Source organism: Pseudophryne corroboree, chromosome 8 (genome assembly GCF_028390025.1).
Source record: "Pseudophryne corroboree isolate aPseCor3 chromosome 8, aPseCor3.hap2, whole genome shotgun sequence".
In the NCBI taxonomy this organism is placed as follows: Eukaryota; Metazoa; Chordata; class Amphibia; order Anura; family Myobatrachidae; genus Pseudophryne; species Pseudophryne corroboree.
This window is the reverse complement of record NC_086451.1, coordinates 479,364,822-479,390,233: the sequence shown is the minus strand read 5'-3', so window position 1 is coordinate 479,390,233 and position 25,412 is coordinate 479,364,822. Positions and strand designations below refer to the sequence as shown.

Genomic DNA, 25,412 nt, shown 5'->3' with positions numbered 1-25,412 from the left:
CACTGTATTATTATTATTATTATTATTATTATTATCAGTTATTTATATAGCACACACATTCCGCAGCGCTTTACAGAGAATATTTGGCCATTCACATTAGTCCCTGCCCCAGTGGAGCTTACACTCACATTCATGCTAGGGTTTATTTTGTTGAGAACCAATTACCCTACCAGTATATTTTTGGATTGTGGGAGGGAACCTGAGTACTCTGAGGAAACCCACGCAAGCACGGGAGAATATACAAACTCCACACAGTTAGAGTCATAGTGGGAATGGAACCCATGACCTCGGTTAGCATTACTGCCTCACTGCACTATTACACCGTCCGTGCTGCCAAGACAGTTCATCCATATTGCACTGGGCCTGTCCACGTGGGTACAGAATGTTCAAATAGTCCACATCAGGTCCAAGTCTCCACCACAACAGTCTGTCACAATCCCCCAAGGTAGGTTGAAGCCACTTAACAGGTGGGTGGTAAGTCACCACTGTGTGTGTGTGTGTGTGTGTGTGGGGGGGCGGGGGCGATTACACAAACAGATGAGAAATTGGTCCAGTTCTGCGCTTGGTAAGACAAGAGCTATCATCAGTATAAAGCTCTGCACTCAGTGTACTGCTCTGCGCTCTGTATAAAGCTGTGCAGTGGCAGATGGCCTGGTCCCCCAGCAGCATATAAGGACACCAGCTATGCTCTGCACTCAATATAAAGCTCTGCGCTCAGTGAGACAGCAGCTATACTCAGTATAGAGCTCTGCGGTGGCAGATGGCCTGGTCCCCCAGTGTCCCCAGCAGCAGAGAAGGATACCAGCTATGCTCTGCACTCGGTATAAAGCTCTGCGCTCAGTATAGAGCTCTGCGGTGGCAGATGGCCCGGTCCCCCAGTGTCCTCAGCAGCATATAAGGACACCAGCTATGCTCTGTACTCCGTATAAAGCTCTGCAGTGGCAGATGGCCTGGTCCCCCAGTGTCCCCAGCAGCATAGAAGGACACCAGCTATGCTCTGCACTCCGCATAAAGCTCTGCACTCAGTATAGAGCTCTGCGGTGGCAGATTGCCCGGTCCCCCAGTGTCCCCAGCAGCATAGAAGGACACCAGCTATGCTCTGCACTCCGTATAAAGCTCTGCACTCAGTATAGAGCTCTGCGGTGGCAGATGGCCCGGTCCCCCAGTGTCCCCAGCAGCATAGAAGGACACCAGCTATGCTCTGCACTCCGTATAAAGCTCTGCACTCAGTATAGAGCTCTGCAGTGGCAGATGGCCTGGTCCCCCAGTGTCCCCAGCAGCATATAAGGACACCAGATATGCTCTGCACTCCGTATAAAGCTCTGCACTCAGTATAGAGCTCTGCAGTGGCAGATGGCCAGGTCCCCCAGTGTCCCCAGCAGCATATAAGGACACCAGCTATGCTCTGCACTCCATATAAAGCTCTGCACTCCGTATAGAGCTCTGCAGTGGCAGATGGCCTGGTCCCCCAGTGTCCCCAGCAGCATAGAAGGACACCAGCTATGCTCTGCACTCCGTATAAAGCTCTGCACTCAGTATAGAGCTCTGCGGTGGCAGATGGCCCGGTCCCCCAGTGTCCCCAGCAGCATAGAAGGACACCAGCTATGCTCTGCACTCCGTATAAAGCTCTGCACTCAGTATAGAGCTGTGCAGTGGCAGATGGCCCGGTCCCCCAGTGTCCCCAGCAGCATATAAGGACACCAGCTATGCTCTGCACTCCGTATAAAGCTCTGCACTCAGTATAGAGCTCTGCGGTGGCAGATGGCCCGGTCCCCCAGTGTCCCCAGCAGCATAGAAGGACACCAGCTATGCTCTGCACTCCGTATAAAGCTCTGCACTCAGTATAGAGCTCTGCGGTGGCAGATGGCCAGGTCCCCCAGTGTCCCTAGCAGCATAGAAGGACACCAGCTATGCTCTGCACTCCGTATAAAGCTCTGCACTCAGTATAGAGCTCTGCGGTGGCAGATGGCCAGGTCCCCCAGTGTCCCCAGCAGCATAGAAGGACACCAGCTATGCTCTGCACTCCGTATAAAGCTCTGCACTCAGTATAGAGCTCTGCGGTGGCAGATGGCCTGGTCCCCCAGTTTCCCCAGCAGCATATAAGGACACCAGTATTAATAATTGAATGAGGATGACCATAAATTCGCCCACAGAGCAATCTAGCAGATGAGCCAGAACTTTATATTTCCATAATGGAGATTACATTGTAGAATGTTACTGGCGTTATAAACCTCAGGAGTTTATTATGGAAAACACAGATTGTATAACGTCTTCACTGTGCGTTGTGAGCAGAAATTCCATTAATACGCAGGATTGTATAATCCGCTCTATATTGTTCCATAAACATTTGTGGTGTTCTTTATTTATTTTGACATTATCTCTTTTCATATTTGATCGTTCCAAAAATCTCAATATTTTATTTACTTAAATCCTACATTAATTATATATGCTGGGCTGGCGGCAGCCCAATCTTCCCTCTCCTCCGCCCGTCTTGTCACCATCCCGCTCCGGTCTGGGAGCTTGGTGGCGTGATTCACCTCACTGTGGCTCCTTCCCCTGCTGCACAGTGCTGCGAGTCACAGCGCCACCGAGACCACCTCCTCCGGGCGCTCCCGGGGTACTCCAATCCGTACGTTACTCCCTCACATGTGCCCTTGTGCCCAGCACTATTACTCAGACTGGTGCACCCACCCTGAGTCACAATTTCAGCTTCTGTCTTAGCTCTGCTCTTTTCCCACTAGATTGTAAGCTCTTGTGCATAATGTCGTACCCACTCTTTGTGGTAACATTGGAAATGATTTTATCTACAAAGCGTGTCCCTTTCTGCCCACATTCTGTGTTTCCCCCACACTGTCCGGCCCTGCAGAACACTCCGGCACTTACAAAATGAGCGTCAGTCGTCATTATAATAGTATGATTATAAGACTCTGCAGTGTCAGAATGACAACGCCATAATAAATAACATAAGCTGTGGGGATGACAGAGTTATATCTAGAGGTAACGGAGAGCCAGAGTTGGTAGTGTATTGGTTGTTGTGCCAGGGGTGGCTGGCATATGGGCTGGATTGAAGCCAGATAGCCGGAGGGTTCCGGCAGGGGCGCGGGAGAAAATTAATAAGGGTTTCATTCATTTCCTGACTGAGAGGGACAATAATAACAGTAGGAATTACCAGAAAGCAAAGTACAGAAGACGGTCAGTCATCCTCTGCCTGCTCTGATAGAAGATCCTCCGTCTTACCATGGGAACTCGTCTCGGAGCCGTGGGAGAGATATATTTAGTATTACAGCTGTTACTTGTACTGTACACAGCCTGCGTCACATGCACCTATGGATAATTCTGCCTGGACCATATGGGACTCACATACACATATCTCTAGAGGCACGGCAAAGCGGCAAATTAACCTTTACTGCTGGGATAGTATTGTCACTTACCTATCCTGGTGATAGCTGTTTACCCCATCGCGTATCACTGGAGATCCACAAATAGGCCACTAATGTTATCACTGTGCACTGTTACATTTTATTCCTGCAGTCTCACCATTTAATCTGCTTGTACCTGTAGTTACGCCGGCCGTAATTCTCACCTGCATGGGATCTGTCTCCGCGTTGTATGAAATATGGCGCTTTACCGCGAGGAGAGGGTTAGTACCTCTTGGTTTTGGGATTTTATTTAAACATTTTTTATTAGAAGCATTTGTTCAATACATGGAAAAATGAAAACAACGTGTTTGAGAAGAAAAACCATTATACAGACATTGTACCAGGGGCGTAACCAGAACTTTGTGGGCCCCATAGCAATATATTGAAGGAGCCTCTGTTCCAATGCTTCTTGAGAGAGACCTCTCTGCCGCAGTTATTAATTTTATTCCCCACAGTAGTGCCCTAGTTTATGTTATGAACCGGCGTAGTATCCTAATTCACATAGGGGGTCATTCCGAGTTGATCATAGCCGTGCAAAATTTAGCACAGCTACGGTCATTCACACTGACATGTGGGGGAACGCCCCCCTCCCCCCCGCAAAAGTGCAAAGGCATCGCACATGACCCCCATAATGTCACATTATAGGGCCAGTACACATTATGCAACACAGTACCAATTCACATTATGACATACAGTGCCCCCTGTTCATATTGTGCCACACTATAGTGCCTCCATGTCTTATTGTGCCACGTTACAGTGCCCCAGTTCTTATTATGTAACATTATAGTGCCCTCCACATTACAATGAGCAGATCAGATTATGACACATTACAGTGCCCCTTATCATTGTAACATCCACTGCACACTGCTCTGTATGACAATGTAATGTCACACAAGTCAGGCTGGGCAATAGATCAGATCCAATTGCTTAGTGGGCAAATCTGTGAAATTGGCGTTCAAATACGTACCTGGATGCAGGGCCCCCTAAGCCTCTGGGCCCCGTAGCAGTGGCACCCCTTGTAACCACTATAGTTACACCCATGCATTGTACAATTATATCTAAGGCAGAAATAAAGTAATACGACACATTAGTTCCACTATTAAAGACAATCGTAGGACAAACAGAGCAAATAGGCGCGAGGGGGAGATCCAAGTGTGAAAAAGAGGAAAAAATAAAAAATAAGAGGGTTTGCAAAATCAAGAAGGCGGCATTGGGTCTTCCTGGGGAAGCAATCTGGTTTCCAACCGCATCGTAGATTGAAGACCTTTACGAAGTTGGGCTTTAATGAAAGGTGACAATATATCAATAAAGCTTTCCCACGTATTTCTTTTTGAAGCGAGGCATCGACCCGATCCGAGCGGAATATATAATATAATTTAGCTGTAAAAAGGGGCAGGACCTCATTTTAAAAGAAGCTGCATTAAGATTTCCTTTAAGGCATTTTTTTTACCTCAGAGATATAAATTTATCACCCTGGAAACGTTTTCCTCGCTGAGTTATGCGGACATTTAGCTCATTTGTATTGTTTTGGGAAGAATTACGGCATTCCTCGCTAAGGTTACACCCCTCTTCCCCTGATTGCTGCACATACGTTGCCAATTTTAAATGAATGCTGATGAATGCTGTAAGGAAGCGTCGCATCCACCACTCAAGCCTTGTTTTGTCGCCACTATCAATAACATTTATTAAAACGCCAAAAGAGCCGTATTATTTAGATTGGACATGATTACAAATTATGCTTTCCATTAAAGGGGACGCTGGCTGGAGGGAGACGGCAGAACGGGTGATGTGTTGCAGCGTGTGCTAATCGTGCTTTATTGACTATCGGGAAAGGTTGTGAAAGCAGCTTACGTGAGAGTGCAGCCAGGTAACCGCTAGCGTCGTGCAGCCATTATAGGAAATGATGTAACGGCTGCGTCGCATTGTCCAGTTAGGACCACACGTCGCAGTATCATTCACAAATAGAAACTGAATTCAAATATCACATCATATAACCCATTAAGAACCTAGCAATCTGGGGAACCATTATGTAACAGGTAGCATCTATCCTTGTGTATCTATGCCTATTTCCCTATAGATTGTAAGCTTGCGAGCAGGGCCTTCCTACCTCTGTCTGTTTTCACCCAGTTTTGTTCTATAACTGTTGTTCTAATTGTAAAGAGCAACGGAATATGCTGCGCTATATACGAAACTGCGAATAAATAATAAATAAATATTTGCTGATTGTATGTAAGCAGCGTTGCTCAATGTATTTGGAGGAGCGGTGTTCAGGCTGAATATGGAATACGCTGCCTTCAGGGTCTGTCTGGGGTTTCGTTATAGGTCAAGGAAATAGACAAAAAATTTCCACACAGGGACCAATAGATCCCTATTTTCAAGTCGGCTTACAGTAAGCTGCGTTCACTGTCTGGTCAAGGTATGACCGGTATACGGCCATTTATAAGCGGGGGCCAGCCATGCATACGTCATTCTGTTTCTGCGCAAATAGCTGCATTTCTTCCCATCCACAGACCACCGAGACACATTAGAACTTTGAGCGGGCGGAGAGAAATATAGGGGCCTATTCATCAAGGTGACCGTTATCCATGCGGTAGCGTCCGCATCTGTTATGTAAAGGGCCAATTCACCATTAGTGCCCCGATGTGCCTGCCATGAATTCACCAAGCCGTAGGAACTGACGCCATCTTCAGATGGCGTTCGCCTGCTGTTCCCCGCTCCTTCTTCCTTTTGGATGGAGGTCTGGAGTGCGCCTCCCCCAGGATCCTGCAAGGAAACAAGTTCCCACAAGGGCAGTGACATTGTCCGCCAGTGTAAACCTACGCCACTACAAGTTTGCAGAAAAACTAGTTGGAAACTTAATTGTCGCGGGGCCGCTGCAGCTTATGATGAATAGGCCCCTCACCATACATGCGTAATGTGGGGAATTTATATGAGCCCCTGTCACCCTCAGACCCAGAGCTGACAAATGATGAGCTCCACCAATCAGATTCTCATACGATCGTCCATCTTTGACCATATTGGATTTATTGACCGCTACACACCAAAGTACTTTGACATTACTCTGTAGATGTGATCGCTGTGCTGCAAATTTGCAGAGTTCTACAATCCGATAGTGGCCACCCAGGGAGAGTGAAAACTTGCCCCTTACATGTGTGTAAATGCATGTGTACGCCGTGCAAAAATTCCACTAGACAGCGGACATCTGCAAATCCGTTCGCACCTCACTCACCATCTAATGATTTATCCATACTGTGCAGTCTGTGCGTAGCCCAGGACTTACTCCTACAGTGTGATCCAAACAGGCTGATCGGAACCGGAGCGGGCGTCACACCGCCGCACTGAAAACGCTTGGGCAGGCCTGCGTTTTCCCTGACACTCCCAGAACCACCCACCAAACGTCCTCTTCCTATAACCTTGCGAACGCTTTGCAATCTAAATTTTCACAGCATCCGGTTACCGTTTGGCGTCACGCCAGCACATTGCAGTGCATGCGCAGTCATTCGATAATCGTCCGCTGTGCGATTTCGCGTCTGTTTGGGGGTTTATCTGGAACGCCCCTATTTGTCGCCGTACATCTGTACTGCTAATCTGCGCAGTGCAAAGTTCCGCCTTTGTGACGGTCGTTTTCTCGCAGCGCTGGTGCAGAATATATAAGAAGCTGTTAATAAAAATGGCTGCAGGGTGTTCAGCTCGTGCTTCGATCAGAAGCGTTCCTGTGAAAGCAGATGCATAACCTGCTAAATAAAGCTATAATAAACGCGGCACAATTGAACTAATTTCTACAACGTTTGTACGGATTACCGTCACAGTCGATTTCCTTGTGCAAGCAGCTGAAGCTTCCTAATTTACTGTAAGCCGGCTAAATCAAATGTACATAGTAACGCAGTGTGTTTAATATTTATATTAGCGGCTTTGCTCAGCAGATTTTCCCGTGCTCGGCACAGAAACAGGCAGCGTATTACACGCACGTTATCAGGAGAACTACGGGGGGTTTTATCGACCACTTCTCCGAAAAATAGGCCCCTGTCCAAACACACAAAGATCTGCTAAACCATGTTATGTTTTAGAGCATTTACAGAACTATTAAAAGCGAGAGAGAATAACTGGAGCCAATTCATTTTAGTCATGATATCACGTAGAAGTAAAGTATTAAATAAAATAAAAAGCTAAACAATACCAAATGGATTTGGCAGAGATCAAAAGCGGAATCTGAGCGCAGTCTTTCATCTCCAGCGTTCCGTTTCCGAAGAGTGTGACCTTCCCCAGACATCTATTACAGCTCCCTTTTGATCTTAACCTTGCGTCTTCTGTGAAAAAAACAGGGGGCAATGCTTTTTAAATAAGATGTTTTACATAGACAATCGCACTGTTGTGCTGTAAAGTTACTTTCATCGTTCTGTGAGTAAACACAATTGTTTGATAAATGGGGTACGAGATAGGAAAATGAGCCAACTATTTTAGTGTCTGACTGAAAGAGGGAAAATACACAAAAAAAATTATTTAAGAAAAAAAAATAATGCGTTTCAAGGGGTCAACTACAGAAGATCCATTAAATCTCCGCTAAACCATAAAACACCCCATCTGGTAATAATGTCCACAAATATACGTACAGAGAATGGCGACTTTATCTGCTTCTGATGAACATTCCGTTATGTATATAAACTGGCTGTTACAAGGGGGGTGCAGCCAGGTTACGTAGTGTATACAGGAACAGCGCACGCAGTGTCAAACTCAGTAGATGTTAGGTGACGTCACAAGCCTTTATTATGTAGGAAAATGCTTGTAAAGTAACACGTGTAATACAGACAGTCCCGGTGTCGCTCTCAGGACACGTGTAATACAGACAGTCCCGGTGTCTCCTCACTCTCAGGACACCAGTAATACAGACAGTCCCGGTGTCCTCTCCCTCTCAGGACACATGTTATACAGACAGTCCCGGTGTCCCCTCACTCTCAGGACACGTGTAATACAGACAGTCCCGGTGTTCCCTCACTCTCAGGACACGTGTAATACAGACAGTCCCTGTGTCCCCTCACTCTCAGGACACGTGTAATACAGACAGTCCCGGTGTCCCCTCACTCTCAGGACACGTGTAATACAGACAGTCCCGGTGTCCTCTCCCTCTCAGGACACGTGTAATACAGACAGTCCCGGTGTCCCCTCACTCTCAGGACACGTGTTATACAGACAGTCCCGGTGTCCCCTCACTCTCAGGACACGTGTAATACAGACAGTCCCGGTGTCCCCTCACTCTCAGGACACGTGTAATACAGACAGTCCCGGTGTCCTCTCCCTCTCAGGACACGTGTTATACAGACAGTTCCGGTGTCCCCTCACTCTCAGGACACGTGTAATACAGACAGTCCCGGTGTCCCCTCACTCTCAGGACACGTGTAATACAGACAGTCCCGGTGTCCCCTCACTCTCAGGACACGTGTAATACAGACAGTCCCGGTGTCCCCTCACTCTCAGGACACGTGTAATACAGACAGTCCCGGTGTCCCCTCACTCTCAGGACACGTGTAATACAGACAGTCCCGGTGTCCCCTCACTCTCAGGACACGTGTAATACAGACAGTCCCGGTGTCCCCTCACTCTCAGGACACGTGTAATACAGACAGTCCCGGTGTCCCCTCACTCTCAGGATACGTGTAATACAGACAGTCCCGGTGTCCCCTCACTCTCAGGACACGTGTAATACAGACAGTCCTGGTGTCCCCTCACTCTCAGGACACGTGTAATACAGACAGTCCCGGTGTCCCCTCACTCTCAGGACACGTGTAATACAGACAGTCCCGGTGTCCCCTCACTCTCAGGACACGTGTAATACAGACAGTCCCGGTGTCCTCTCACTCTCAGGACACGTGTAATACAGACAGTCCCGGTGTCCTCTCACTCTCAGGACACGTGTAATACAGACAGTCCCGGTGTCCTCTCACTCTCAGGACACGTGTAATACAGACAGTCCCGGTGTCCCCTCACTCTCAGGACACCTGTAGTACAGACAGTCCCGGTGTCCCCTCACTCTTAGGACACGTGTAATACAGACAGTCCCGGTGTACCCTCACTCTCAGGACACCTGTAATACAGACAGTCCCGGTGTCCCCTCACTCTCAGGACACCTGTAGTACAGACAGTCCCGGTGTCCCCTCACTCTCAGGACACCTGTAGTACAGACAGTCCCGGTGTCCCCTCACTCTCAGGACACCTGTAGTACAGACAGTCCCGGTGTCCCCTCACTCTCAGGTTACATGTAATACAGACAGTCCCGGTGTCCTCTCCCTCTCAGGACACGTGTAATACAGACAGTCCCGGTGTGTCCCCTCACTCTCAGGACACGTGTAGTACAGACAATCCCGGTGTCACCTCACTCTCAGGACACGTGTAATACAGACAGTCCCAGTGTCCTCTCCCTCTCAGGGACACATGTTATACAGACAGTCCCGGTGTCCCCTCACTCTCAGGACACGTGTAATACAGACAGTCCCGTTGTCCCCTCACTCTTAGGACACGTGTAATACAGACAGTCCCGGTGTCCCCTCACTCTCAGGACACATGTAATACAGACAGTCCCAGTGTCCTCTCCCTCTCAGGACACGTGTTATACAGACAGTCCCGGTGTCCCCTCACTCTCAGGACACGTGTAATACAGACAGTCCCGGTGTCCTCTCCCTCTCAGGACACGTGTTATACAGACAGTTCTGGTATCCCCTCACTCTCAGGACACGTGTAATACAGACAGTCCCGGTGTCCCCTCACTCTCAGAACACGTGTAATACAGACAGTCCCGGTGTCCCCTCACTCTCAGGACACGTGTTATACAGACAGTCCCGGTGTCCTCTCACTCTCAGGACACGTGTAATACAGACAGTCCCGGTGTCCTCTCACTCTCAGGGCACGTGTAATACAGACAGTCCCGGTGTCCCCTCACTCTCAGGACACGTGTAATACAGACAGTCCCGGTGTCCCCTCACTCTCAGGACACGTGTAATACAGACAGTCCCTGTGTCCCCTCACTCTCAGGACACGTGTAATACAGACAGTCCCGGTGTCCCCTCACTCTCAGGACACGTGTAATACAGACCGTCCCGGTGTCCCCTCACTCTCAGGACACGTGTAATACAGACAGCCCTGGTGTCCTCTCAGGACACGTGTAATACAGACAGTCCCGGTGTCCTCTCACTCTCAGGACACGTGTAATACAGACAGTCCCGGTGTCTCCTCACTCTCAGGACACGTGTAATACAGACAGTCCCGGTGTCCCCTCACTCTCAGGACACGTGTAATACAGACAGTCCCGGTGTCCCCTCACTCTCAGGACACGTGTAATACAGACAGTCCCGGTGTCCCCTCACTCTCAAGACACGTGTAATACAGACAGTCCCGGTGTCCTCTCACTCTCAGGACACGTGTAATACAGACAGTCCCGGTGTCCTCTCCCTCTCAGGACACGTGTTATACAGACAGTCCCGGTGTCCCCTCACTCTCAGGACACGTGTAATACAGACAGTCCCGGTGTCCCCTCACTCTCAGGACACGTGTAATACAGACAGTCCCGGTGTCCCCTCACTCTCAGGACACGTGTAATACAGACAGTCCCGGTGTCCCCTCACTCTCAGGACACGTGTAATACAGACAGTCCCGGTGTCCCCTCACTCTCAGGACACGTGTAATACAGACAGTCCCGGTGTATTCTCCCTCTCAGGACACGTGTTATACAGACAGTCCCGGTGTCCCCTCACTCTCAGGACACGTGTAATGCAGACAGTCCCGGTGTCCCCTCACTCTCAGGACACGTGTAATGCAGACAGTCCCGGTGTCCCCTCACTCTCAGGACACGTGTAATACAGACAGTCCCGGTGTCCCCTCACTCTCAGGACACGTGTAATACAGACAGTCCCGGTGTCCCCTCACTCTCAGGACACCTGAAATACAGACAGTCCCGGTGTCCCCTCACTCTCAGGACACCTGTAGTACAGACAGTCCCGGTGTCCCCTCACTCTCAGGTTACATGTAATACAGACAGTCCCGGTGTCCTCTCCCTCTCAGGACACGTGTAATACAGACAGTCCCGGTGTGTCCCCTCACTCTCAGGACATGTGTAGTACAGACAATCCCGGTGTCACCTCACTCTCAGGACACGTGTAATACACAGTCCCGGTGTCCCCTCACGCTCAGGACACGTGTAATACAGACAGTCCCGGTGTCCCCTCACTCTCAGGACACGTGTAATACAGACAGTCCCGGTGTCTCCTCACTCTCAGGACGGTATCCGGACTCCAGGTCGACAGCACAAAGGTCGACACACCTTAGGTCGCCGCCAATTGGTCGACACACCTTAGGTCGACATGGACAAAAGGTCGCCATGGACAAAAGGTCGACAGGAACAAGGTCGACATGTAAAAAGGTCGACATGAGTTTTTCACGAGTTTTTTATTTTTTTGAACTTTTTTATACTTAACGATCCACGTGGACTACGATTGGAACGGTAAAGTGTGCCGAGCGAAGCGGTAGCGGAGCGAAGGCACCATGCCCGAAGCATGGCGAGCGAATTGGGGTTCCCGGTCACTCTACGAAGAAAACGACACCAAAAAAACATAAAAAACTCATGTCGACCTTTTTCCATGTCGACCTTTTGTCCATGTCGACCTAAGGTGTGTCGACCAATTGACGTCGACCTAAGGTGTGCCGACCTTTGTGCTGTCGACCCTCAGTCCCAGACCCCTCAGGACACGTGTAATACAGACAGTCCCGGTGTCTCCTCACTCTCAGGACACGTGTAATACAGACAGTCCCGGGGTCCCCTCACTCTGAGGACACATGTAATACAGACAGTCCCGGTATACCCTCACTCTCAGGACACGTGTAATACATACAGTCCCGGTATACTCTCACTCTCAGGACACATGTAATACAGACAGTCCCGGTGTCCCCTCACTCTCTGGACACATGTAATACAGACAGTCCTGGTGTCCCCTCACTCTCAGGACACATGTAATACAGACAGTCCCGATGTCCCCTCACTCTCAGGACACGTGTAATACAGACAGTCCCGGTGTCACTCTCAGGACACATGTAATACAGACAGTCCAGTTCTGTGCTTTGCAGTTTTTCTGTCTCTTATGTTTATTTCTCATCAGTTTGTTGTTATATTATCCTTTTATTATAAAAATAAGTCATATTTTATGTTCTATAACTTTTCATACTCTGCGCCACGTTTCCTAGGAGCAGATCCTTTCCCCCCTCCTCCGTCTTGTACCGCAGAGTAATGTGATCATGAATGATATTAAACATTTCAGGCGCCTTTTATTAACTCTGATCCTCCAGATGTTGCGTTACCTGTCTCTTAGCGGAACCAGTTTGTCCGCATCTCCGCTGTGAGCGCTATGAAGAGGCGGCCAGCTCCGTCTGTGCGCTGAATCAATATTTAGGCTGCATTTTAATTATTTTAATTCAGACTGTTATTAGTTGCAATGTGTTGTCAGTAAATGTAATTAAGTGTTTATTTTTTATTGTTAATATTGGAACATGTATCAGATCACTGACTCAGCGTTTCATTTAATTAATTGCAAGCCTCGGCGTTTCATCTTCTTTTGTTAGTTTAGTTCACAGTTTTGACAGCGACACGTTCTGCGTAAATGTGGGAAAATTTGGAGAGAATTATCAATTAGATTCTACATCGTATCCCCATTCTGTATTGAGTTAAAATAATACTTTAGGTTATTTTTAAAGAGGAATGGTGGCGTATTGAGCCCGGCTTTCAGTGCCACGCAATAGCGTTTATTGGCGGTCCATATCTGCGAGCTTATGGAAATGCGAACTCCTTCCCTTGTTTAAATCCATGCAGCGTAAGTGCAGGGTTTATACGCCCGTTTTCAGCATATGTACACGCAGTAATACCGATTGGTGCATCCTAATACTCCCCCACTAGTTGCACCATGGAATCTTGCGCCAGCTGTATAATACCCGTTACAGTATGCTCACGTTACCTGCCTGACATCACACTATTAAGACTGACCCAATCATTAATACCATTCATATTATAATACTATATGTCTCTGTTGTGTTACAGACAGGCAGCCCTCTTATTTTTTTTCCAGAGCAGCCATATGTATTTCTTTGTGATTAAGGGGGACATTTACTAAGCAGTGATAAGAGCGGAGAAGTGAGCCAGTGGAGTTGCCCCATCAACCAATCAGCAGCTCTGTATCATCTTATAGTATGCAAATGATAGATGTTACTTCAGTGCTGATTGGTTGCCATGGGCAGCTTCTTCACTGGCTCACTTCTCCGATCTTATCACTGCTTAGTAAATGTCCCCCTTAGTATTTTCTGGTAGCGATAACGCCTCTCTTCCCGTCCACATATTACCGCCTGTTTTCCCATTCCCTCTCCCCCCAGGCATGCAAGGAGAATTTTCGTCTGGATGGCAGCAGTTCAGAAATGGTGAGAAGTCTACTAATATGCTAGTTACCAGCCAGCCGACTGCTTTATCCAGTGCAATACTAACCTACTTCTACTTTTCACACTTATTTTCCAACTGGAATCACCTGGGCCAAGTTATAAAGCAAAGTGAAAGGAATACAGGTTGTGTATTACTGAGCTGCGTACTCACGTGATTGTATATACCACACTATGTATTTCTAACGTGTTCCCTTAATTCCTCTGCGGGAGGGTGGGGGGGTTATGTTAGGGGGGTCGCTCTCTGATAGAGCAGACAGAGTGACTGACCGCATGACGGACATGCACCCTCTGGATTGGCTGATGCATTCACATGGACGGTGATGTCACAGCAGCTTAAGTGATTTCAAGTCCACATCTTATTGATATGAATAAGGGGGGTCATTCCGAGTTGATCGCTCGCTAGCAGTTTTTAGCAGCCGTGCAAACGCTATGCCGCTGCCCACTGGGAGTGTATTTTAGCTTAGCAGAAGTGCGAACGAAAGGATCGCAGAGCGGCTACAAAATATTTTTGTGTAGTTTGAGTAGCTCAAAACCTACTCAGCGCTTGCAATCACTTGAGACCATTCAGTTCCTGATTTGACGTCACAAGCCCGCTCAGCGCTCGGCCAGCCACGCTGCGTTTCCCCTGCCACGCCTGCGTTTTTATCTGGCACGCCTGCTTTTTTCCGCACACTACCTGAAAACGGTCAGTTACCACTCAGAAACGCCCACTTCATGTCAATCACTCTGCGGCCACCAGTGCGACTGAAAAGCTTTGCTACACCCTGTGCAAAACTACATCGTTGTGCCCGTGCGCATTGCGCCGCATGCGCAGAACTGCCGATTTTTAGCCTGATCGCTGCGCAGTGAACAAATTCAGCTAGCGATCAACTCGGAATGACCACCAAAGTCCTAATGATGTGGGTTTATCTTTAGCTGTGTGTAATGGAAGAAAAGAATACGAACTCTAATCAGCCCGGCAGTGGTTTGTCAGGGTTACACTGAACAGTGCATTTTACCTTCTTGGTTCATTTCTGGACATTATAGAATTTTAGTGCAGGGTTTAGAGGTTGTTTAAGCATCTGGAGATGAAGGCCCAGGTTATTGCATTTGGAGAATAGAAGGGAAAAATAGAAACCATTAGTGTTACAAGGTGTCACTTAGTGTAAGTGCAAGGAGAGTACGAATAAAATAGATTTGGATAGGGACTTAAAGAATAATAAAAGTTATTTATGTCCCACGTTTGGTTATAATCTCCTGATAGCTAATTTCATATATAAGAGCCTGGCGCGACTAACGGGTTTAGAGGGAGATATGTAACCTTAATGTCTGTGTGTTTGCAGGACTCACGGCCGCTGCTATGGCGGAAGCGATGAAGCTTCAGAAGATGAAGTTGATGGCAATAAACAGTCTTCACGGGAGCGGCAGCCAGAACGGAACAGAGTCCGAGAACGAGGAGCTCAACTCTAACGCAGGTAAAGGATCAAACGCGGAATTGCGAAAATATTTCTTTTTGTGTCCAAAAACCCTTCAGTCCCTGTCACTTCCAGTTATTTACTGATGTCCTCCTTATGTTTCACTTAACCCCTCCGGTTGGCCAAAGAGTCACAAAGAGCTGGCGATGTTACCGATATGCAAAAAGTTAACGAGCGTTGTCTTGCTAAGCTCTAATTGTCATTGTCACCATCCAGCTGTAAATGGTTTCCCCGGCTGAGCGGAGCCTCTGAGTATATATGGCACTGAGAAAGCCGGCCCTGAAATCGCCACTAGCTCAGTTCCGGTCAGTATTGTCGGCCTCCCATATACGTGGGTGACGGGAACATGGAAAAGGCCATATTGTGCTCCTCGCTCATTTGTGAGAACATTGGATCTTATAAAGATCCTGCGTCCACTGTAGTGGACAAGTGTAGCACTCCGGAATCTATAAGCAATGATTTATTGTAGCACCACCTGCTCAGTGTGTTACAGCAGGCTGGCCTCATATCTGTACAGTGTAACAATATGACAATGTGACAATTACAAGGTGACCTCTGTTTGGTACAGTAGTATAAGCTGCAATCCTTGTAAGGAATCTAGAATTCCCATTTCCAGGGCCATCGCTACTTGGATCTATTATACAAAGTGACTGCTCCCAGCTGCGGCTCATGTCCCATAAAGTCTCGCTGATTGGGGTACATACAGACTCCGTATCCTGCCATACACCCAATTCAGCCAGTCCTCCCAGCGCTTCGTATATATTGGCGCATCCTCTCAGAACCAGTATCACTTGCAGCAGAGCAGAAATCTTTGTCTGTTTTCCAAACATCAGTCAATCAATTGCTATTGATTCTGTGGCTTTTAAGACTCTGCCCTTGTGCTCCGTCTCCTGCTGAGCGCTGGGTGTGGGGGGAGACCGCTGATGTTTAAGGATAATCTTAACATTTATTGTAAAAGTCCTGATTGAAATGTGAGCAATGTGTGATTGTCAGACGGAGCAGAGATCAGCGTGACACATTCTGTCGGAACACTACAAGTTATATTCTGAAAGCTCCAGTTAGAATGTTAATGGTGTTAGGGAATAATGTGCGGTGTGATGTGATTATTGTCACATGTACATTAGGTGGATAATACACATGGTTTATAAACAGGGCTGAGTTCAGGTCTTTTTCTTTGTAATTTGCAGAAGAGAAACTTGTGGGAAGGGTGGAAATAGTTTTACATTTCCTGGTCTCATCCGTTTGGGAGAGACACTTACAGCTGATGCTACTATAGGGCAAAAAGATGAAATGACATAGCAGAGCAGGTCAGTTACTGTATGTTTGCTGTGACCTAGCTCCAGCCTTATATATCAGTACTGTACTTCAGTATACAGATTCTATTACCTATGAATCCCTGACATGAGAAGTACTGTATTTCAAACTTTTTCTTTTTTTTTTTAATCACAATATGCAGCAATAAAAGATTTAGGGGGAGATGTTAAAAATGACAGGTTACAGGCTGTGATGGAAAAATGACAGGAGCTGATTGGTTGGTACTTTCTCTCTCCACTATAATGCCACAGCAGGGCGATACAGTGTTGGACCAGCCTGAGGTGGGGGTTGGGGGTGGAGGGGCGGGGGGGGGGGGGGTTCTGGATTCCTCAGAAACTGAAGACCCCAAATTTAAAATGGGTTCCCCCCTCCCAAGCAACAACCGTCCTGGGCTAAAATCTCAGGGCTATTCCCCGCACCCCTGGTGGCATTGAGTGCAGGGTTCATGGTTTTGAAAAATATTGATTTCATTATCTATTGATGGCACTACTATCTCCTCTAGCCCCCAAGTGCGCTGTCTTGGAGTAATCCTTGACTCCTCCCTCTCCTTCACACCACACATTCAGCACCTCTCACAAACCTGCCGTTTCCATCTCAAAAATATTTCCAGGATCAGACCCTTTCTGACCCAGGATGCTACTAAGACCCTCATCCACTCACTGGTCATCTCCAGACTGGACTACTGTAATCTCCTCCTGACTGGCCTCCCTGACAATTACCTCTCTCCACTCCAATCTATCCTCAATGCTGCTGCTCGTCTCATCTTCCTCACCAAACGCACTACATAGACCTCCCCTCTCCTCCAAGACCTTCACTGTCTCCCCTTCCCCACCAGAATCCAATTCAAGCTTCTCACAGTCGCTTACAAAGCCCTCATCCATTCCTCTCCCATCTACATCTCTGGGTGGTAGTCATGTGACCGCCGGTCGGCTGACCGACAGTCACATGACGTCCTCCGTGAGCCCGACGGCTCACTTTCCCGCTGGTCGGCATGCCGACCAACAGGGACTATTTCCACTCGTGTGTGTCCACGACACCCATAGAGTGGGAATAGAACCCGTGGCGACCGTCGCCACCGAGCCCGCAAGGGGCTTGCTGCACTCACCCCTCCCCGCCGGGATCCCGGCGTCAGTAAGGTGACCCATACTACACCCACATCTCTGACCTTATCTCCCTTTACACTCCCACCCGTCCTCTTTGCTCTGCTAATGCACGCCGACTCTCCTGCCTACGGATTACTTCCTCTCACTCCTACCTCCAAGATTCACGTGCTGCTCCATATCTCTGGTATTCCCTACCTCTCCCACTTCAGACTCTCCACCTGTCCACAAAAATTGAAGCGGGCTTTCAAGACCCACTTCTTCCCCAAACCCAACCAAATCTCATCCTAACCCTCTGTTCCAGACTCTGTGTACCCCTGTCTGTGTCACCCCTGTCTGTCTACCCCTCCCCTTTTAGAATGTAAGCTCTCACGAGCAGGGCCCTCTTCCCTCATGTGCTTTTATGTCTCTTACTTAACCTATCTTCTTTTCAATACTCCCTTTGATGGCATCAAATCCCTCCGTTCTCTGCCACTCTGGAACCTATTTCAGTGCTGTTTACTGACGCAGCTATGTTTATATACCCTGTACTTGTCCTGTATTGTATTGAACTGTAAGTCACTGTCTTCATGTTTTGCTTATTTGTTTACTCTGTAATTGGGCGCTGCAGATCCCATGTGGTGCTAGGGAGGCCAATCCTGGTATTCCCAGGATTCCCGGGATTGGGTTGAAGACCCGCCCACCCCAGCCCACACAAATACCAACGTGGGTGAGAGGGCTTGCGGGTGGCGAGGTGCGTTCCTGGCGGCTGGCGTCAGACTCATCGTGGGTGGGAGGGCTTGTGGGCGGTGAGGTGCGGCACGGACGGATGGCTTCAGACTGCGCAGCGTGACCTCTGACCTGTCGCGCTGCACAGTAGGCACTGCTGGGTGCAGAGGGAGCCGGAAGGATGGATCCGGGCAGCGTCTGAGCCTCCTGAGGAAGCTCAACGCAGCCTGGCATTAAAAAACCAATGGGGCAGGTTATATGGGTAGTTGTACAAAGCCTTGGAGAGAGATTAACTACCAACCAATCAGCATCTAACTGTCATTTTTCAAACACAGCCTTTAACATAACAGTCAGGAGCTGATTGGTTGGTACTTTCTCTCTCTCCAAGGCTTAGGGGGACATGTACTAAGCAGTGATAAAAGTGCAGCAGTGAGCCAGAGGAGAAGTTGCCCATGGCAGCCAATCAGCATTGACGTAACATTTATAATTTGCATACTATAAATATATACAGAGCAGCTGATTGGTTGCCATGGGCAACTTCTCCACTGGCTCACTTCTCCACTTTTATCACTGCTTAGTACATGTTCCCCTTAGTTCAGCTCCCCTTAGTAATTTATTGACCAGCACCTTCACTTGGTGGCCTTTAAGTTCTTTTGCATGGCCGCCACCCTCCTACACTTCCGGAGTCTTCTGAAGCTCTTTCCTGCTCTTTCCCCGCCTTCAGACTGTCATTCGCTGCATCGCGCCGGCACATATAATACAGCCCAAGAGGGCGGGGCGATGACGCTGTGCGCTTGCTGCGGCCACCTCCAGTTTTAAAAATGGTGCCACAAGTGAGCTAATCAGACGTGGGCTTCATGCTGACACAGCCAGTATTTACCCTGCATGCAAACATAATACATGTATGTGCCCCCTTGCATTGCAGCATGGTGTGTCCGGGTGCTGTTACTTGCTCATTATTTTTTTGGAATGTTATGAATGGGAACTGATACTGATTTCCAAGGTCTTCACTGAAGTGAAAGAAAAAATATAGGGGCAGATGTATTAACCTGTAGAAGACATAAGGAAGTGATAAACCAGTGATATGTGCAAGGTGATAAAGTCACCAGCCAATCAGATCCTACCTGTTAATTTACATATTGGAGCTGATTGGCTGGTGCCTTTATCACCTTGCACATATCACTGGTTTATCACTTCCTTATGCCTTCTCCAGGTTAATACGTCTGCCCTATAGCTCTGTACAGCGCTGCGGAATATGTGTGCGCTATATAAATAACTGGTAATAAATAAATAATGTTAAGAGTCCTCTTACCTGCCGCAGGAATCTTCTGCTGATACATTGTGACACTAGAACATCCTCTATCGCTCTGATTGGCATCAGTACTTTTCGTGTTATGTTATTCAGTGGCCATATAATGATAACTAGTCAGATCAGACAGCGTACCACTCTGGCATTCAAATGACATCTGCTGTAGGTATCTGTAACTGCACTTACGTTACGTTACGGAATGCTGGATTCATGTGGATGCCGCAACCACGGATTATTTATTTTATGGTAGTTCAAAAAAAATAATATCAGTACAAAAAATCTAATTTGCTTTTAGGTCACCACCTTGCTTCTCAGCAAGGCAGAGCCATGGTGGAACTCAAACCCAAAACTGCCTGTGTGGAATTTGCATGTTCTCCCAGTGCTAGCGTGAATTTCCTCTGGGTACTCCAGTTTCCTCCCACACTCCAGAAAATACTGGTAGCTTAACCCCTCTACTGACAAATATTATCCCTAGTGTTTGAGTGTGAGTGTGTAAGGAACATAGGGGAAGATTAATCAAATCTTGGAGAGTAATAAACTAGTGTGGAGAGATAAAGTAGCAACCAATCAGCTCCTGTCATTTTTCAATCACAGCCTGTAACATAGTAGTTAGGAGCTGAGTGGCTGGTACTTTGTCTGGGATACAGTTACATTGCCTGCAGTCGGGAATGTCGGCGGTCAGGATACCGACGCTTGCAGCTTGGCAAGCACGCAAGAGTCTTGTTAACGCTCGCCCCACTGCCGACATTCTGGCGTATGCTGACCATGTGCTATATGTGTGTTATATGTGAATAATTTCCTCCCTCCTTGCACCTGGGAGATACGACAGTACAAGATGATTGGCTTGATGCTGCATTTTGCTGTGAACAGTCAGTGGGTCATCGAGTGCCACCTACAGTACCTCCGTGCTGCACCCCTAGGAAAGGCATGGCCTGTCGACAGGATTCACCTTCCGGCCCCACCCACCTTGCCGCAGGCAGCTCTCTGGGCAGACTAACTTGGTCTGCGGAAACGTGGGGCGTTTGCTCACTAATTCTAGAGGTTTCCAGAAATCCCTGTATCTTATATATAGGAGGAGAGGGGTAACCAACCTCTAACATCTTTGTCTGTTTCACCTATGGCCCGCATGTCGTGTGTGGAGTTTGCACGTTCTCCCCACAATTGCAATTCTGTCCTCTAGTTCTCAGATTTCATCCCGTACTCCATAAAGATGATATTTATAAATTCTAAATTCCATCTTTGTATTATTCTAATAATTTTTATAGTCTGCAGTATACTGGAGTATGTCCGGTCGGCCCTGCCTCCCCTGCCCGCACGTCACTGCCCCAGTGTGTGTTTGTGCGCGGTAGGTAAGGGTAGACTGCAATCCTCAAATGGACAGGGACTGATGTGAGTGTTACAGACTCTCCGTACGGCGCTGCGTAATATGATCGGTGCTAGATGCACAGGTAATAATATAATAATAATAAAAATGTTTTGCAAAAATATTCTGCAGATACAGAGACGAAGTGATCACGTGCTGCTTCTGCTGTCGCCGGCCCAGGAAGGGTTAGTATTGTTTGTCTGTTTCACCTGAGCAGAACCGCGTCCCTGCCGTTCCGTCCGTGCCGGAGTAGCTGCTCGGCAATGTTCTGTGGCAGCGCGCTAAATCATTTCCTCCGTACGCGGCGGGTAATTTAGATTTAAGCATGCCTATTACGGAGTATTTATTTATAAGCAATAATAAGAAACAAGCTTATAACTCAGCGCATAACAAGTCTGGCATTTGCTTCAGGCCAGCGCTTGATTTGACCTATTCCGTTAACATCTCAATGGCTCCCGCGAGCTAGCAAAAGAAAGCTTTAAATGCTCATTATTAATGTCTTATTATTATTTTATTATTTCCTCCCGCATCCGGGAAAACAAAGGAAACCGAGGAATTAATAGACAAAAACATATTGAATAAGAACGGCTGTATCTGCGGTTCAGGGCTGCGTTTAATGGCGGAGATAATGACTGAAACATGATTCTGCATCTAGATTTTCAGCATGAATAAACGTCTCGTTTGTGTTTCATTTAACTCCGAATGAGGGATTCTGTGTTTTATTGTTTTAGGAAATTAGCCTGTGTACAATGGCGCTGGGAGCGTTGTGATTCATCACATGAAAGGTTACAGCAGAGCTGCTGGGAAGCTGACGCTTGAGTGACTGTAGCTGTCAGATCGGAGCTGCAGCGGGGCAGATTGCAGGGTGCGGGGCTATATCCCGGCTTTCTGGGGGGCAATATCAGACTGTCAGGGTGAAGAGAGGCCGGGGTGTCACTCATGGCGGCGGGTGGTCTTCAGTATGCCGACTGTCGGGATCCCGGCGCACAGTATACCGGCGCCGGAATCCCGACAGCCGGCATGCCGACACTTTCTCCCTCGTGGGGGTCCACGACCCCGCTGGAGGGAGAATAAAATAGCATGGCTCGCGCCACCGTGCCCGCAGCGTGGCGAGCGCAGCAAGCCCGCAAGGGGCTCATTTGCGCTCGCCACGCTGTCGGTATGCCGGCGGTCGGGCTCCCGCCGCCGGTATGCTGGTCGCCGGGAGCCCAGCCGCCGGCATACCATACTACACCCCATGGCGGCACATAGCGGCACAGTCACCTACTGCAGGCAGTCGCACTAAAGTCACTGTAAAGTGTAAATGTGCCTTATATATGGGAACCTCTTATATTGCACCAAGGTGGTCATTCCGAGTTGTTCGCTCGCTAGCTACTTTTAGCAGAAATGCAAACACAAAGTCGCCGCCCTCTGGGAGTGTATCTTAGCTGTGCAGAAGTGCGAACGAAAGGTTCGCAGTTCTGCTATTAAGTATTTTCTTGCAGTTTCTGAGTAGCTCCAGACCTACTCCTAGATTGCGATCACCTCAGTCCGTTTAGTTCCTGGTTTGACGTCATAAACACGCCCAGCGTCCGGCCAGCCACTCCCCCGTTTCTCCAGCCACTCCTGCGTTTTCTGCTGGCACGCCTGCGTTTTTAGCACACTCCCGAAAAACGCTCAGTTACCACCCAGAAACACCCACTTCCTGTCAGTCATTCTCCGATCAACAGAGCGACTGAAAAGCTTTGTTCTCCCGTGAGTAAAATAGCATAGTTTTGTGTAAAATTGCTTAGCGCGTGCGCCCTACTGTGCATACACATGCGCAGAACTGCCGGATTTTAGCCTATTAGCAATTCTGCTAAAAATAGCAGCGAGCGAACAACTCGGAATGACCACCCAAGTCAGGGTTTTATCTCTGAGAGTTATATAGTGGGAGGAGCAGGGTCCCCAGCAGCACAGAGTATATCAGGAGATGAGTGATGTGTCAGTGAACACAGGGCTGCATGTGACAGGGGCAGTGACATGATGTGAGGAGCGGAATGGAGGCAGCAGGAAGCCACAGACTGAGAGTTATATAGTGGGAGGAGCAGGGTCCCCAGCAGCACAGAGTATATCAGGAGATGAGTGATGTGTCAGTGAGGACAGGGCTGCATGTGACAGGGGCAGTGTCATGATGTGAGGAGGGCAATGGAAGCAGCAGGAAGCCACAGACTGACAGTTATATAGTGGGAGGAGCAGGGTCCCCCAGCAGCACAGAGTATATCAGGAGATGAGTGATGTGTCAGTGAGGACAGGGCTGCATGTGACAGGGGCAGTGACATGATGTGAGGAGGGGAATGGAGGCAGAAGGAAGTCACAGACTGCGAGTTATATAGTGGGAGGAGCAGGTTACCCAGCAGCACAGAGTATCTCTTACTGGGATGTAGAACAAATTATATCTTACCTGGATGCAGAACAGACGTTTTGCTTTTTCTGTTGTCCTTTACTATACAACGTTATTTCCGTGATCTTAAGGGTCATTCAAGTATCATTTTCCATGTTGCTGTGTATGAGTTCCTTTTTATGTTGGTGTTAATTAATGTAATAAGCCTCGTCTTCACTCACTGACCGGGGTTGCACTTCATGTCCTTTCCTTTGCTAAATGCCATTTTGTATAATAATAGATACATTTTACGGTTTGAGCTGGATCATTAATGCAGCTGCTGTAATGCACCTGAAATGCCTTTTGAACTTTAACTAAGAGGTTATGGTTTCTTGTGCATGTTTGTCTTTCCTTCTCATTTTTAGTTATTTACCTCTGGTATGTCTAAAATAATAACCTTCACAAGTCATGTCGGGATAGCAGCATCTCCGCTTTACATTTCTACAGTTGATATGTCTTTATTCCATTTTCCACTGACAGATTACGTTCTAATCTGCCAGATATTTTATTGTTTCTAACTTTGCTCCCTTTGAAATACAGCGCCTGATTCAGAGTTTGGTACTTTGCCGATGTTTGCACAGTTGTCCGATGGTTTTTGTACTGCGCATGCATCCTGGCCTAGGGCCTTATTCAGGTTTGTTAGCAAATTAAAAAAGCACACTAATGGGTAAAACCATGTTGCCCTACGGGTGGGGCGATGTAACATGTGCAGAGATAGTTATATTTGGGTGGGGTGTGTTCAAATTGAAATCTAAATTGCAGTGTAAAGGGCCCTACACATTGGCCGATCCGCCGCCGAGTTGCCCGACGGCGGATACGGCCGACGGGCGACCCGGCGGCGGAGGGGCAGTGACGGGGGGAGTGAAGTTTCTTCACTCCCCCCGTCACCCGGCTGCATTGAAGTGCAGGCAAATAAGGACGAGATCGTCCATATTGGCCTGCATGTAGAGCCGACGGGGAACCAGCGATGAACGAGCGTGGGGCCGCGCATCGTTCATCGCTGGAGCCTCCACACTCAAAGATATGAACGGTATCTTGTTCATTTATGAACGAGATCGTTCATATCTTTGACTGATGTCGGCCAGTGTGTAGGGCCTATAAGGCTAAAGCAGACAGTATTTACCCTGCACAGAAACAATATAACCCACCCAAATCTAACTCTGCACATGTTACATCTGCCACACCTGTAGTGCAGCATGGTTTTGCCCATTAGTGTGCTTTTTTTTGTTTGTTAATAACCCTGAATACCCCCCCAGTGCGATTTTCGACGCAGAGAATTGGTATTTCAGTGGGCGTTTCTGGGTAGTAACAGTGGGGTTATTAACTAGGGGGGTAATTCCAAGTTGATCGCAACAGGACATTTTTTATCAGTTGGGCAAAACCATGTGCACTGCAGGGGAGGCAGATATAACATGTGCAGAGAGAGTTAGATTTGGGTGGGTTATTTTGTTTCTGTTCAGGGTAAATACTGGCTGCTTTATTTTTACACTGCAATTTAGATGGCAGATTGAACTCACCACACCCAAATCTATCTCTCTCTGCACATGTTATATCTGCCCCACCTGCAGTGCACATGGTTTTGCCCAACTGCTAAAAAATGTCCTGCTGCGATCAACTTGGAATTACCCCCTAGAAGCGGACGTGTTGGGGCCAGTGACTGAGTCTAAGCACACAGTTGCAATGGCCCCGTCACAGTGGGTGTCTCTCTTCAAATTCCATCAGCTGCATCATTAGCATTAATTTGCAGTTGTGCTGCGTAAAACAACGCAGTCGCAATGTCATTTATATCCACCTCCAAATCGGGCTACAGTGCTGCGTTACTCACATGCATGTGAGGTTGCTTGTATTCTGCTGTTGTTCTGTGCCTCTAACCTATTGCG

At 48.0% G+C, this 25,412-nt stretch overlaps 1 protein-coding gene across 6 annotated transcripts in view; it reads left to right on the top strand.

Annotated features, from left to right (window-relative positions):
* DACH2 (dachshund family transcription factor 2) overlaps positions 1-25,412 on the top strand; it is a 731,638-nt gene that overhangs the window by 338,331 nt on the left and 367,895 nt on the right. For 4 of the 6 annotated variants that reach the window (XM_063938385.1, XM_063938384.1, XM_063938388.1 and 1 more), the window contains exons 3-4: positions 13,821-13,865; positions 15,206-15,337. In XM_063938385.1, coding sequence (XP_063794455.1) covers positions 13,821-13,865; positions 15,206-15,337 — 177 coding nt within the window. The remainder of the gene's footprint in view (positions 1-13,820; positions 13,866-15,205; positions 15,338-25,412) is intronic. The other 2 variants (XM_063938387.1, XM_063938386.1) reach the window with 1 other exon arrangement.